General features: G+C 42.4%; 1 protein-coding gene across 4 annotated transcripts in view; it reads right to left on the bottom strand.

Annotated features, from left to right (window-relative positions):
* The window catches only part of CENPC (centromere protein C), a 365,318-nt gene that overhangs the window by 22,100 nt on the left and 326,597 nt on the right, over window positions 1-16,621 (bottom strand). For all 4 annotated transcript variants that reach the window (XM_069743120.1, XM_069743122.1, XM_069743124.1 and 1 more), the window contains one exon: window positions 3,471-3,561. In XM_069743120.1, coding sequence (XP_069599221.1) covers window positions 3,471-3,561 — 91 coding nt within the window. The remainder of the gene's footprint in view (window positions 1-3,470; window positions 3,562-16,621) is intronic.

Below are 16,621 nucleotides of genomic sequence, written 5' to 3'. Positions count from 1 at the left end.
TCTGAGGTTAAGTTTATCTGAGTCACCAGCCTCAGAAATCATAGGTTAACAGCAGCTCAGATTAGAGACCAGGTAAATGCCACACAGTTCTAGCAGCAGACACATCTCTACAACAACTGTTAAGAGGAGACTTTGTGCAGCAGGCCTTCATGGTAAAATTGCTGCTAGGAAACCAATGCTAAGGACAGGTAACAAGCAGAAGAGACTTGTTTGGGCTTAAGAACACAAGGAATGGACACTGTACCAGTGGAAATCTGTTCTTTTGTCTGATGAGTCCAAATTTGAGATCTTTGATTCCAACCACCATGTCTTTGCCTGTGCAACGTAGAAAAGGTGAATGGATGGACTCTATGGAGGAGGAGGTGTGATTGTGTGGGGGTGCTTTGCTGGTGACACTGTTGGAGATTTATTCAAAATTAAAGGCATACTGAACCAGCATGGCTACCAAAGCATCTTGCAACGGCATGCTATTCCATCCGGTTTGCGTTTAGTTGGACCATCATTTATTTTTCAACAAGACAATGACCCCAAACACACCTCCAGGCTGTGTAAAGGCTATTTGACCAACAAGGGGAGTGATGGGGTGCTACGCCGGATGACCTGGCCTCCACTGTCACCAGACCTGAACCCAATCGAGATGGTTTGGGGTGAGCTGGATCGCAGAGTGAAGGCAAAAGGGCCAACAAGTGCTAAGCATCTCTGGGAACTCCTTCAAGACTGTTGGAAGACCATTTCCGGTGACTACCTCTTGAAGATCATCAAGATAATGCCAAGAGTGTGCAAAGCAGTAATTAAATCAAAAGGTGGCTACTTTGAAGAACCTAGAATATAAGACATATTTTAAGTTGTTTCACACTAACTTTTGGCCTGTAGAGTGAGTGTGTGTGTGTGTGTGTGTGTGTGTGTGTGTGTGTGTGTGTGTGTGTGTGTGTGTGTGTGTGTATATATATATATATATATATATATATATATATATATGTATATGTGTATATATATATATATATATATATATATATATATATATATATATATATATATATATATATATATATATATATATACACACACACACACACACATTATATATACACACACAAATATATGTATCTATATCGTCTAAGGGGCACTTCCGTCTGTTTGTCTGTCTGTCACGGAAATCCCGCGTCGCTAAAAAAAACTGCTGGTATAAACTCATATGAGCTCTAGCGTGTGAATTTTTCTATTTTCTCACGCTTGAGTTCATATGAGTTTATACCAGCAGGGGGCGCAGCACCGCAAGTCTAGGTAGCTACGTTACCCTTCTTCCCATTCATTCCCCAGTTTTTACAGGCAGGGGCGGCTGCATTAGCAGGTTCCTGCTTGTAAAATTATTTAACCCCTTCAGATGGTTTTACAGCGTGGGACATGAGTAACGGCGGAAAGGTATGGGATATTGTTGTTTTTTTATTTTTCCTTTTTTACAGAACGAGGGTCATCATTTGGATTAAGCGTATAATAAACTATTACAACACCCTGTGTCTTTATTTCAATAAAATACTTTTTTACTAATGTGTGTGTGTTTTATTAACCATTTACTACTATTGGATTAATAATGGATAGGTGTCTTACTGACACCTCTCCATTATTAACCTGGCTTAATGTCACCTTACAATAGCTAGGTGGCATTAACCCTTTATTACCCCATATCCCACCGCTACTCGGGAGAGGGAAGAGAGAGGCTAAGTACCAGAATAGGCGCATCTTATAGATGCGCCTTTTCTGGGGTGGCTGGGGGCAGATGTTTTTAGCCGGGGGGGGGGGGCAATAACCATGGTCCCTCTCTAGGCTATTAATATCTGCCCTCAGTCACCGGCTTTCCCACTCTGGCGGAGAAAATTGCGCGGGAGCCTACACCAATTTTTTTGTGATTTAACCCTTTATTTTAACAGCTAGAGCCCCCATATTTTACAAACATACACTTGTAACATTATTAATGAGGAATATGTAAAAAAAAATAAAATAAGGGATATGAAATGGTTTATTGTATGTAAACCATGTCTCATATCCTGTCGGGTTTGGGAAGGAGACAGCAAAAGCCGGCAATTGAATTACCGCCTTTTAAGCTATCCAGCGCTGTATTAAATATAAATATATGTGTCTCACTGACATATATATGTATCCTACTCCCCCAGCCATGAATTTTATCTGAAGATGGAATAAAGTGTTGATATTCTGAGATCAGTGAGTACCTTCTTACTTTTTCTTGCACATGGATTGGACAGATATATGTGTTTTCAAAAGAGCACCAACGATTGCAGCAGGCGGCTGTCTCTCATGATTTTCACATCACACCCTGTTCGTAGTCTTGGAAGAACCTCTATGCTATTGACTGTGCCGCTCCCTCTTTCTCGTTTGTTTTGGTATTTTACAGATAGATAGATATATTCACAGTGGGTACAGAAAGTATTCAGACCCATGTAAGATTTTCACTCTTTGATTGCAGCTATTTGGTAAATTCAAAAAAGTTCTTTTTTTCTCATTATTGTGCACTCTGCACCCCACCTTGACTGGAAAAAAAAAATAGAAATTTTTGCAAATTTATTAAAGAAAAACCGAAATATCACATGGTCATAAGTATTCAGACCCTTTGCTCAGTATTGAGTAGAAGCACCCTTTTGAGCTAGTACAGCCATGAGTCTTCTTGGGAATGATGCAACAAGTTTTTCACACCTGGATTTTGGGATCCTCTGCCATTCTTCCTTGCAGATCCTCTCCAGTTCTATCAGGTTGGATAGTGAACGTTGGTGGACAGCCATTTTCAGGTCTCTCCATAGATGCTCAATTGGGTTTAGGTCAGGGCGCTGGCTGGGCCAGTCAACAATGGTCACAGAGTTGTTCTGAAGCCATTCCTTTGTTATTTTAGCTGTGTGCTTAGGGTCATTGTCTTGTTCGAAGGTGAACCTTCGGCCAAGTCTGAGGTCCAGAGCGCTCTGGAAGAGGTTTTCATCCAAGATATCTCTGTACCTGGCCGCATTAATGTTTCCTTCAATGGCAACTAGTCATCCTGCCCCTGCAGCTGAAAAACACCCTCATAGCATGATGCTGCCACCACCATGTTGGGATTGTATTGGGCAGGTGATGAGCAGTGCCTGGCTTTCTCCACACATACCGCTTAGAATTATCACCAAAAAGGTCAATCTTCATCTATGTGATATGCACGAGGTCCTGTGCAGGAAGGTCACACTTTGCAACCCACAGGAATTTAACCTGAAAACATCTGTTGCAGACATGGTCTTGACAAAACCCACAATACATCTTTAGAGGTCTTGTGGCATCCATGCGTCAATGTTCTGGATGCATTCCATTTGCACCTATACAATATGCATGTCATTTGGTAGCTCTCATTTTATAGATGTTAAGCTAGAAATGAAGAAACAAAAAAACACACAAAAAAAAGCACACACTCATAACACAAGTTATTTTTTTTTTACCTGGAGGAACGAAAAAGAAGTCTCCAGCCTTTAAAATCCATTCAGACTTGTGTAGATTCAATCTCACCTGACCTTGTTCAATATAGAAAATCTGAGGGCAATGAAGACAAAAACTTTAGCATTCATCATTTTAAAGCAGCTTACCAACTCACAATTAGGTTAACCACACATAATAGTATGTATGAGAGTACACAAGGCGTAGCCGTTTGAACACTGTTTTTATCTATTCATATTTTGTAATTGTGCAACGAGTTGCCTTTTCATTCCGATATTATAGAGTACATACAATGAATTGAGGAATTGTATTAGAATTTGAGTTTTTTTTTTTTTTTTAAGGTGTTACCTTTATTCTCTTCAGACATTGTGTGTGAAACCAGGACATGTAGAGATAAAGGTAGTAGACTGTGTCTGAGTGTCCGCCTCCAGCAGGCATATACCCCCAAAAATGATGCACAGCAGAGCACAAATTTACTCTGTTGGCACCATTATAGTCTATGGTCCTGCTAATGCATAGATCCGCAACCTAATTTGTAAGTTTATGTGTGTGTGGGGGAGTTCGGAAGTGTACCCCAACAGAGCCGCTGAATGTGTAACTAAATGCAATGTTAAAGTACCCATAAGGGTTTTTCTCAAGAACAAAGTCAATTTTAATCAATAGAGCTTGGAATAAAAATAAGTTCCACAATTGGATCTGTTCAAAAAAATAAATAATGTTCCTGTGCTGAGAAGCTTATAATTATGCCCCTGCTGTGCACTGTGTAATGGCTGTGTCTGACCGGGCAGGAACATTGTCTTATTATACCACAGCTCCAAGGCGGGGGGGAGGACGCAGAGCAAAAGAGAGTATACAAACAGGACAGCACAAGATCACAGCTGATTCTTTTTGTGAGGCAAAACATTTCCCTGCAGAAATAATCATTTGCGATCCCATGCTGTAAGGTCTGTATCCTCTTTTGCTCCCCTCCCCTGCCCAGGAGATGTGTTATGATCAGACCATGTCCTTGCACGATGAGACACAGCAAACAACTGGGGCACATTTGTAAGATTATCTCAGCACAGGAACATTTTTTAACACATCCAATTGTGGAAACTATTCTTCTTCAAAGATCTATTGATTAAAATGTTGATTAAAATTAACATAGTGGGAAAATTCCTTTAACCATTTCACCCACCAAGCCTGTTTTCACCTTCATGACCAGGTCAAATTTTACAATTCTGAAAAGTGTAACTTCATGAGGTAATAACTCTGGAATGTTTCAACTTATCCTAGTTATTCTCACTCTCACACTGTTTTTTCATGACATATTGTACTTTATGATAGTGGGAAAATTTGTTCAATATAATTTGCGTTTACTTGTGGAAAACAATTAGAAATTTGGCGAATATTTTGCAATTTTCAAACTTTTAATTTTTATGCCCTTTAGGCTATGTGCACAGGATACGGATCCGCAGCGGATTTTTCCGCACAGAAATGCTGCAGATCCGCACTGTGATGTACAGTACAATGTTATTCAATGGGATAAAAAAAAAAGCTGTGCAGATGGTGCGGAAAAATCAGTGTGGAATTGCTGCAGATTTCAAAGAATTGCATGTCACTTCTTTTGTGCGGATTCTGCAGCGTTTCTGCACCCCTCCATGTTAAAAATCCGCAGTGGCAAAAACCGCAGATAATCCGCACAAAATCCGCATAAAAACCGCGGCAAATCCGCGGCTGCAGATTCTGCCAGGAGATGCGGATTTTGTGCAGAAAATTCGGCACCTCTTTTCCTACGTGTGCACATAGCCTAAGAGGTATGTCATAGAAAATAGTTAAACAACATTTACCACATGTCCACTTTACATCAGCACAATGTTTGAAAAAAACCTTTTTTGTTAGGAAGTTGGAAGGGTTAAAAGTTGACCAGTGACCTCATTTTCCAACAAAATTTGAAAAATATTTTTTATTTATTTTTTAGGTACCACAACACATTTGAAGAGAGTAAGAAAATACACAAACACCATTCTAGAAAACTGCACCACTCAAGGTACTCAAAACCACAATCAAAGAGTTAATTAACGCTTCAGGTGTGTCAAAGAAGTTTTTGCAATGTGAAAGGAAAAAAATTGACATTAAAAACATTTTACTTTTTTCCACAGAAATTTTACTTTGGACCCAAATTTCTTAATTTTCACAAGGGAAACAGGAAAAGATGGACCCCAAAATTTGTTGTGCAATTTCTCTTGAGCATGCCGATACCCCAAATGTGGAAGAAAAGTACTGTTTGGGAGAAAGGCAGGCCTCTAAACAGAAGGAGTGACATTTGACTTTTTGATCACTAATTTGGCTTCAATCATTAGTGGGCATCATGTTGCGTTTGGAGAGGCCCTGATGTGCCTTAACAGTGGAAACCTCCCACAAGTGACCCATTTTGGAAACTAGACACCTCAAGGAATGTATCTAGATGTGTGGTGAGCATCTTGAACCCCCAGGTGCTTCACAGAAGTTTATAATGTTGAGCCAAGAAAAATAAAAATCCCACAAGTTATTTTAGCCCCCAATTTTTTTTAAATAGGATAACAGGAGAAATTGCACCATAGAAATTGTTGTGCAATTTCTCCAGAGTACACAGATACCCAATATGTGGGGAAAACTACTATTTGGGTGCACGGTAGGGCTCAGAATGAAAGGAATGACATTTTTGTATGAAAACTTGTCATGTCATGTTGTGGGGTTTTTTTCCCCATTGTTTAGGCCCAAGTGACCCCATTTTGTAAACCAGATCCCTCAAAGAATTAATCTAGAAATGTGGTGAGCCCTTTGAACCATCAGGTGCGTAACAGAATTTTACAATATTGATCTGTGAAAATGAATAAAATAAAATCCCACAAAACTTGTTTTAGCCCCATACATTTTCATTTTCCCAAGGATATCAGTAGAAAATGGACCCCAAACTTTGTTGTGCAATTTCTTTTGAGTACACCTATAATCCAGAAGTGGCCAGAAACGACTTTTGAGGCACAGTGTTAAGCTCAGAAGAGAAGAAAAACAATATTAGAACTCAGATTTTATTGGAATGGATTGAGGGTGCCATGTCATATTGACAGAGCCCCTGAGGTGGCAGAACAACAACAAAAAAAACCCTATACATCATGTCATTTTACAAACTACACTCCCCAATGAATTCATCTACAGGTGCAGTGATTCTATTAACACCACATGTGCATCACAGAATTTTATACTATTTTATTTTCTAATATTGGGCGGTGAAGAAAATTACATAACTGAGGTAGATTTTTTCCGGAGTGCGCCAATACCCTACATGTAAATCGGGTAATACTTTTCAGGCACAGTGCAAATCTCAGAAGGGAAGAAGCACCATATTATACTGCAGATTTTCCGGTTATGGTTTTTGAGTGCCATGACCCACTGGGAGAGCCCCTGAGGTGCCAGAAGAGATTACAAACTATACCTCTTGATGAATTTATCTAGGGTTGCAGTGATCATATTGACACCACAGGTGTGTCACAACATTTTATACCATTGGGCAGTGATGAAAAAATAATTACATTTTTACTATACAGAATTTGTTTTAATTATTAGGGTATGTGCACACGTTGCAGATTTCCTGCAGAACTGCAGCTTTTTTCCCCCGCACAGAAACGCTGCAGATCTGCAAATGATTTACAGTACAATGTAAATAGTAACATAGTTAGTAAGGCCGAAAAAAGACATTTGTCCATCCAGTTCAGCCTATATTCCATCATAATAAATCCCCAGATCTACGTCCTTCTACAGAACCTAATAATTGTATGATACAATATTGTTCTGCTCCAGGAAGACATCTAGGCCTCTCTTGAACCCCTCGACTGAGTTCGCCATCACCACCTCCTCAGGCAAGCAATTCCAGATTCTCACTGCCCTGACAGTAAAGAATCTTCTTCTACGTTGGTGGAAAAACCTTCTCTCCTCCAGACGCAAAGAATGCCCCCTTGTGCCCGTCACCTTCCTTGGTATAAACAGATCCTCAGCGAGATATTTGTATTGTCCCCTTATATACTTATACATGGTTATTAGATCGCCCCTCAGTCATCTTTTTTCTAGACTAAATAATCCTAATTTCGCTAATCTATCTGGGTATTGTAGTTCCCCCATCCCCTTTATTAATTTTGTTGCCCTCCTTTGTACACTCTCTAGTTCCATTATATCCTTCCTGAGCACCGGTGCCCAAAACTGGACACACTACTCCATGTGCGGTCTAACTAGGGATTTGTACAGAGGCAGTATAATGCTCTCATCATGTGTATCCAGACCTCTTTTAATGCACCCCCATGATCCTGTTTGCCTTGGCAGCTGCTGCCTGGCACTGGCTGCTCCAGGTAAGTTTATCATTAACTAGGATCCCAAAGTCCTTCTCTCTGTCAGATTTACCCAGTAGTTTCCCGTTCAGTGTGTAATGGTGATATTGATTCCTTCTTCCCATGTGTATAACCTTACATTTATCATTGTTAAACCTCATCTTCCACCTTTCAGCCCAAGTTTCCAACTTATCCAGATCCATCTGTAGCAGAATACTATCTTCTCTTGTATTAACTGCTTTACATAGTTTTGTATCATCTGCAAATATCGATATTTTACTGTGTAAACCTTCTACCAGATCATTAATGAATATGTTGAAGAGAACAGGTCCCAATACCGACCCCTGCGGTACCCCACTGGTCACAGCGACCCAGTTAGAGACTATACCATTTATAACCACCCTGCTTTCTATCACTAAGCCAGTTACTAACCCATTTACACACATTTTCCCCCAGACCAAGCATTCTCATTTTGTGTACCAACCTCTTGTGCGGCACGGTATCAAACGCTTTGGAAAAATCGAGATATACCACGTCCAATGACTCACTGTGGTCCAGCGTATAGCTTACCTCTTCATAAAAACTGATTAGATTGGTTTGACAGGAGCGATTTCTCATAAACCCATGCTGATATGGAGTTAAACAGTTATTCTCATTGAAATAATCCAGAATAACATCCCTCAGAAACCCTTCAAATATTTTACCAACAATAGAGGTTAGACTTACTGGCCTATAATTTCCAGGTTCACTTTTAGAGCCCTTTTTGAATATTGGCACCACATTTGCTATGCGCCAGTTCTGCGGAACAGACCCCGTCGCTATAGAGTCCCTAAAAATAAGAAATAATGGTTTATCTATTACATTACTTAGTTCTCTTAGTACTCGTGGGTGTATGCCATCCGGACCCGGAGATTTATCTATTTTAATCTTATTTAGCCAGTTTCGCACCTCTTCTTGGGTTAGATTGGTGACCCTTTCATTGTTTCTTGGGATTTCACCTAGCATTTCATTTTCCACCGTGAATACCGTGGAGAAGATACGATACGATACACTTTATTGATCCCGTGGGAAATTATGGTATCACAGCAGCATGACTTAAATCATAAAAATCATAAGGAATTACATAGTTGACATGACAGTGGAGTTGACAGAAGAACATTATACATTATACATGAGAATAGGACATACACAACGAGTGAACTGAAATATAGAGAAATAAGTAGACATTCACCTTGGTGGTTTAACCCTAATGTTGTTGTACATTCCCATGGCAGTTGGCACAAACGATTTCCTATATTTTTCCTTCTTACACCTCAGAAGTATTAGCCGGTTACTGAAGGTGCTCTTCTGTCTCATGAATAGCTCATATAATGGATGTGCATTATTGTTCATAATTGCCATACACTTTCTCAGAGTTCTTTTCTCCACTACCTCCCCAAAAGAGTCCAGATTGCAGCCCACAGCAGAACTTGCCTTCTTAATAATCTTATTCAGCTTATTAGCATCAGAGGCCCGCACACTACTACCCCAGCATGTGATTGCAAAAAAGATGGCACTTGCCACCACAGACTGGTAGAACATTTCTAACATTTTGCTGCACACATTAAAAGACCTCAGTTTCCTTAGGAAATACAATCTGCTCATCCCCTTCTTGTAGACAAACTGAGTGGCATCTCCAGTCCAGTTTGCTATCCAAATGGACCCCCAAATATTTGTAACTCTCCACCTGCTCTACCTCCTGACCAGCAATAGTGATCGGTAAGCATTCCAACTTACTCCTGCTATAGTTGGCCACCAACTCCTTGGTTTTCTTAACATTTAGTTGTAGATAGTTACCATTGCACCAATCCACGAAATTCGACACCACCCTTCTATATTCCTCATCCCCCTGATCTCCCCTAATGCATCCCACAACCACAGAGTCATCCGAAAATTTTTGAAGGTGGCAAAGTTCAGATTTATACTGAAAGTCTGAAGTATACAGTGTGAATAGAAAGGGCGCAAGCACCGTTCCCTGGGGGGCACCTACACTGCTCAATAATCTGCTTGACACCACTGCTCCCATCTGTACAAACTGTAGATGATCTGATAGGTAGTCAGTTATCCAATTTCTCATCCCCTCTTCAACCTTCATATCAGACATCTTTTTGTGTAGTAAAAGTGGCTGCAGGGAGTTAAATGCACTCGAGAAATCGAAGAACATCGCTCGCACCGTGGTTCCGTCAGTCTCCAGAAATGAATGTACCCTATGTAACAGAGAAAGGAAAGCATCATCCACCCCCAATCTATGTCGGTAAGCAAACTGAAGGGGATCGATAAAAGCATTGACCCTCGGTCTTAAGTGAGCAAGCACTAATCTTTCCAAGGCCTTCATAGCGTGAGATGTTAAGGCTACAGGACGATAGTCATTTAGGGTTGCAGGAGAAGAAGTCTTGGGTACCGGCACCAGACAGGAAGTTTTCCATAACACAGGTATCCTCTGTGTTTGTATACTTCCATTAAATAGGCGTGTAAAGACAGTACACAGCTGGTCTGCACACACTTTAAGGACACGTGAGCTGAGTCCATCTGGTCCTGCAGCTTTACCAATGTTAAGTGACTTAAACTGCCTCCTCACATCATTTTCGGATACTCTAAATTTAGTCTGCTCATCCTCCAATATCGATGTTGCAGAATTTGCACCCAGTTCCCATCCACTATCAGTTGGCATTACACATGTACTGCTAAATCTATTGAAATACCCATTCATCTCATTAGCCTTGTCCATTGTTCCTCGATCATTTTCAGGACTCAGCTTAAGCCCAGTCAGTAATTTCATTCCTGACCAAACCTCTCTGGTATTATTGTGGGACAGTTTCTTTTCAAGTTTAATTCTGAAGGCTTCCTGGGCCTCCTTTATTTTATGCTTCAATTCATGCTGTATCATTTTAGTTTCCTCTTTGTCACCCAATTTAAATGCCTTTTTTTTCCTGTTGAGCAAATGCTTCAATTCCTTTGTTATCCATGGCTTGTTGTTTGCAAAACACCTAATCTTTTTAATCGGCACCAACATATCAGTGCAGAAGTGAAGGCCCCGTCACACATAGCGACGCTGCAGCGATACCGACAACGATCCGGATCGCTGCAGCGTCGCTGTTTGGTCGCTGGAGAGCTGTCACACAGACAGCTCTCCAGCGACCAACGATCCCGAGGTCCCCGGTAACCAGGGTAAACATCGGGTAACTAAGCGCAGGTCCCCGCTTAGTTACCCTATGTTTACCCTGGTTACCATCGTTAAAGTAAAAAACAAACAAACGCTACATACTTACCTATCGCTCTGTCCTCGGTGCTCTGCTTCTCTGGTCTGGCTGTGAGCGGCAGGCAGCCGGAAAGCAGAGAGGTGACGTCACCGCTCTGCTTTCCGGCTGACCGCCGCTCACAGCCAGACCAGAGAAGCAGAGCGCCGAGGACAGACAGCGATAGGTAAGTATGTAGCGTTTGTTTTTTTACTTTTAGGATGGTAACCAGGGTAAACATCGGGTAACTAAGCGCAGGTCCCCGCTTAGTTACCCTATGTTTACCCTGGTTACCATCGTTAAAGTAAAAAACAAACAAACGCTACATACTTACCTATCGCTCTGTCCTCGGTGCTCTGCTTCTCTGGTCTGGCTGTGAGCGGCAGGCAGCCGGAAAGCAGAGAGGTGACGTCACCGCTCTGCTTTCCGGCTGACCGCCGCTCACAGCCAGACCAGAGAAGCAGAGCGCCGAGGACAGACAGCGATAGGTAAGTATGTAGCGTTTGTTTTTTTACTTTTAGGATGGTAACCAGGGTAAACATCGGGTTACTAAGCACGGCCCTGCGCTTAGTTACCCGATGTTTACCCTGGTTACCAGCGAAGACATCGCTGAATCGGCGTCACACACGCCGATTCAGCGATGTCAGCGGGACCTCAACGATCAAAAAACGGCCCAGGCCATTCTGACACGACCAGCGATCTCACAGCAGGGGCCTTATCGCTGGTACGTGTCACGCATAGCGAGATCGCTACTGAGATCGCTGTTGCGTCACAAAACTTGTGACTCAGCAGCGATCTCGCTAGCGATCTCGCTATGTGTGACGGGGCCTTTAATGTAGTCAGTCACTCTACCAACCACTTCATTAACATTTGTATACTCGTCCATTGTCCCAAGCAGCACATCCCAGTCTGTCATTTGTTGGACTCCACATTCTAACTGATTTAATCTTAGCAGGCTGTGTACTAACAACAGGTTGGTAGACTGGTGACAATAGTACAAGATTGTGGTCAGACTTCCCCAAGGGCGGCAGGGTAGACGATGAATAAGCATTCTTGACATTCGCATAGAGTAAGTCCAACGTAATTTTGTCACGTGTTGTACATTTAACAAATTGATAGAATTTAGGTAAGGCAGTAGACATTTCAGCCCGGTTAAAATCCCCAGAGATTACAGTAAGCGAGTTGGGGTGTTTCAGCTGGAGCCGAGCAATGACTCCTGACAGCACTTCACCTGCAGCCTCATGGTTTGCAGTTGGTGGTATGTGCAACACTATTGCAGTAACAAGCGAGAATTCTCTAGGAATATAGTAAGGTCTGAGGCCAACAGCTAGCAATTCAATGTTCGGACAACAATGGCGCTCCCTTACAGTCACATGCCCCTGATTGCGCCAACCATTGTTTATGTAGAGTATAACTCCACCGCCCTTTTTTTTGCCGCTCTTCATAGTGTCTCTATCTGCCCGGACCATGTGAAATCCTGGTACTGAGACACTTGAGTCCGGGATCTCGCCACGTAACCATGTTTCAGTAAAACACATCAAACTGCATTCTTTGTATTCCCTCTGGGTCCGTATTAATGCCAGCAGTTCATCTGACTTATTACCCAGTGATTGAACTGGGTATGTTAGCTTTTTCCTCGTCATCTACAACCATTCTTTCCTCACTATTTTTTAAGGGGCCTACATTTTCAGTTTTTATTCTTTTACTATTGATATAGTTGAAGAACAGTTTGGCAAAAAATCAATGGCAAAAAAAAATGCTGTGCTGATGGTGCGGAAAAATCTGCACAGAAAATGCAGCAGATTCAAAAAAGGACCATGTCAATTCTTTGTGCAGATCTGCTGCGTTTCTGCACCCATTTCATAATAGAAATCTGCAGGGGTAAAAAAAGGAAGAAATCTGCACAAAAATCTGCAACGTGTGCACATACCAAAAAAAGGCGCAGATTCTGACCTGTGTTTTCTGCCAAGAAAAGCAGAATCTGCACAGAAAATTCCACAGTCAAATCTGCAACGTGTGCATATAGCCTTAGCCCCAAATTTTACATTTTCACATAGAGAAATAGGTCAAAATGGCACCAAAAGTTTTCTGACAATTTCTGCTGAATGTAGACATACCCCGTATGTGGCTATACAATACTGCATAGCCATATGGTAAGACTTGGGAGGGACGGAGTACTATTTGCCTCCTGGAGCGCGGGATTTTCCTAAAATAGCTTGCAGACTCAATATACAGAGCCTTTAAATACTACAAGAGCCGAATTCCTTAAGCAACCCCATTTTGGAAATGATACCCCCTTTGGGAATTTATCTACAGGTGTAGTCACGATTTTGACTCTATGGGTATTTTACAGAAACAAGCAGCAGTGGATGTTAGTGAGCAAATTGTAAATTGACGTTGCAGTAACCTGTACATTGTAGTGCCCATACATTGTGCCCAGCTCGTGCTTCTAGAGAAATGGACCGGTAAATTAGGCAGGTTCTTATCACTACAGAAATGACAAAAAAACAGGTGGAAGCTAAATGTGGTTTAGGCACTTGGGCTCAGAAGGGAGGGGGCATTTAGATTTTGGGTTTTCTTTTGAGGTGCGAGGAGCCAAAGCGTACTTCCAGAGCCTTTGTAATACCAGTAAGGTGGAAACTCCCTATATTTCCATTGACCGGTGACGAACCCGAGTGGGAACGTGCTATTTTTGTGAATCAAGTTGAAGCTTTTATTGGGAATATATTACATAACATTTAGTAACACCTTTATCCATCGCTCTACACTTGGCACTTAATTTGGGGTTTTCATCTAAATCTCCGAATGATGTGAATCAGATGAAACCCTTGAGGGATCCATTCAGTATAATGAGGCAGCAGAGTTACTCTGGACTCAGTCTGGCGACTGTTCAGCGGTGTACTTTTCAGAAGTGCACAACACTGTGAGGGATCGTGCTTTTATGCATGGCTAAAAAGACTGACATTGATGGATCATAGACCACAGTCCACAGTGCCTCCATCTACCTCACTACATGTAATATTCTGCCGGAGGTTCCGTCTAAATCACGCATTTCAGAGATTTACACAGAAACCCTGATGGAAATTCTCAGTGCAGAGCACAGGATAAATGTGAGTCGAGAATTATCTTTGGGAGGCAGAATGAAAAAAAATCAACAGCAGGTGAATAGTGATGAGCGAGTGTGCTCGTTACTTGAGTTTTCCAAGCATGCCCGAGTCTCAGAGTATTGCCGATGCTTAGATCCCTGCCCTGTAGGTTTCGTGGGTGTAATACAGCCAATAAACATGGCTACAGTTAACCGTGTATGGCAGAAAATCCCTGCATCTTTCTTTAAGCCACGCAACATGCAGGGCATGGATCTGAACATTGCATCCGAGCACCAATACTTGGTTGAGACTCGAGCATGCTAGGAAAACTCGAGTAACGAGCACACTCATCACTACAGTTTTTTTGTTTTATTTATTTTTTTTATGACAATACTCATGCAGTATACCGTATATACTCGTGTATAAGCGGAGTTTTACAGCACTTTTTTGTGTGCTGAAAATGCACCCTTCAGCTTATACGAGAGTCACTGTCCCAGTTTATGGCGGGGTAGCAGCGGGTCACAGAAGACAGGAGCCTGTGGCTGTATCTATGTCTGCTGCTGAAGAGAAATGAATATACACTGCATTGGCAATGAATATTCATTTCCCTTGTAGCACGCACAGTAACAGCCACCAGCAGCTCCTATGGCCAGGTGATCACGTGACCCTGGTGAGTGGAGAGAGGTGTATATTCATTACCTTAATGAGCGGAGTCACGTGATCGCTCGGTGGCAGGAGCTGCTGGAGGCGAGAACAGGATGCTGCAAGGGCACACAGGGATTCAGGAAGGCAAGTAGGAGCATCCCCATGCTAATGCAAGCTGTCAGCCCTGCACTGACAGTCAAATTTACTTCATGCTCTGATCAAGCAACTTTGCTAGCTCTGGAGACCCAGATGTTGTCATGAGGACATCGGGTCACCGTGGCAACGATCATGCGGTCTCCAATCCTAGGGCAGAGGGGCTTTATTCCCTCTGATTGCTCCTGAAAAACTGATCTCAAGTTCGATCGCCTCATCCAGGGGGTTAAAGTGCCGGGAGCGGTGCTGGACCGCTCCTGGCACTGAGTTTGTGTGTTCAAAATCGAATGGACGTATCCTTCACTTCCCAAGTCAAAAAGTATCAGGTCACAGGGACGTATGGATACGTCCAATGTAGTAAAGAGGTTAACCCCTTTCCGACATCGGGCGTAATAGTATGCCAATGTCGGACTCCCACTGTTTGTTGCAGGCTCCGGCGCTGACTTTCTGGGCACATGTCAGCTGATTTATACAGGAATCGTGATCCCCACACAGCTGTTAACTAGCTAAATGCAGCTGTCAATCTCTGATAGCGGCATTTAACTTGCGTTTTTAGGAAGCGCACCGGAAATCACGCCCATCGGTGACCCCGTCTGGTGACTGCGGGTCACCGACGGGTTGGCATGACAACCAGAGGTCTCTAGCAGACCTCCATGGTTGTCATAACCAGATTGCTATGAGCGCTGTCCGGTGGTCGGCCACTCGTTTTCTTGCCATAATACAAATTTTAAGTAAAGAAAAACCAGTTTTTACATACCGGTAATAGGATTTTACAGAGTCCATGACAGCACCCCTACGAGAGAGGGGATCCACCCACCATCTGGACAGGAACCTACAGGATTTACAGGGGCGGTCCCTCTCACCACTCCAGTTTGTGTTTCAGAGTATAAGGGACACCGCCATTGAGTTAGTACATAAACATATACATTTAAACATTACTAAATACCATCACCTTCTAAAGAGTGATATTTAAAAGCACACTTTCCAAAAGGGTGCAGAAACCAGTGATTAACTACGGAGGGGAAATGTGCGGGTGCTGTCGTGGACTCTGTAAAATCCTATTACCGGTACGTAAAAACTGGTTTTCCTATCGCCACGACAGCACCCCTAAGAGAGATTTTCAAAGATCAATCAATTGGGCGGGACTACAGCACTAAGTACTGTACGGCCAAAAACTAAATTGGCCTTTGATGATAAATCAAGACGGTAATGTCTATAAAAGGTGGAAGGAGATGACCATGTTGCCGCCTTACATATTACGTCTATGGAGACGTCCACTCTTTCCGCCCAGCATGAGGCCATGGCTCGAGTGGAGTGGGCCCTGATGCCGTCTGGTGGTGTCTGGCCTTTGGCCGTATAAGCCAAATATATAGCATCTCTTATCCATCTGGCGACAGACGCTTGTTACACTCGCCCCTTTCCTTGGGTTCTGAAAGGAAACAAACAGAGCCCTACTCTGCCTCCATGGTTCTGTTTTGTGCAAGTACTCTAACAGTATTCTTCTAACATCTAGCATATGACATTTCTGCTCTTCAGCTGAAACCGGATTGTCACAGAATGATGGTAAAAATATTTCCTGACTTCTATGAAATTTGGAAGCTACTTTTGGTAGATATGCTGGATCTGGTTTTAACACTATCCTATCCTGAAAGACTAT

Source organism: Ranitomeya imitator, chromosome 1, assembly GCF_032444005.1.
Source record: "Ranitomeya imitator isolate aRanImi1 chromosome 1, aRanImi1.pri, whole genome shotgun sequence".
NCBI lineage: Eukaryota > Metazoa > Chordata > Amphibia > Anura > Dendrobatidae > Ranitomeya > Ranitomeya imitator.
Note: the sequence above shows the minus strand (reverse complement) of the source record. Positions and strands in the feature narration are given on the sequence as shown.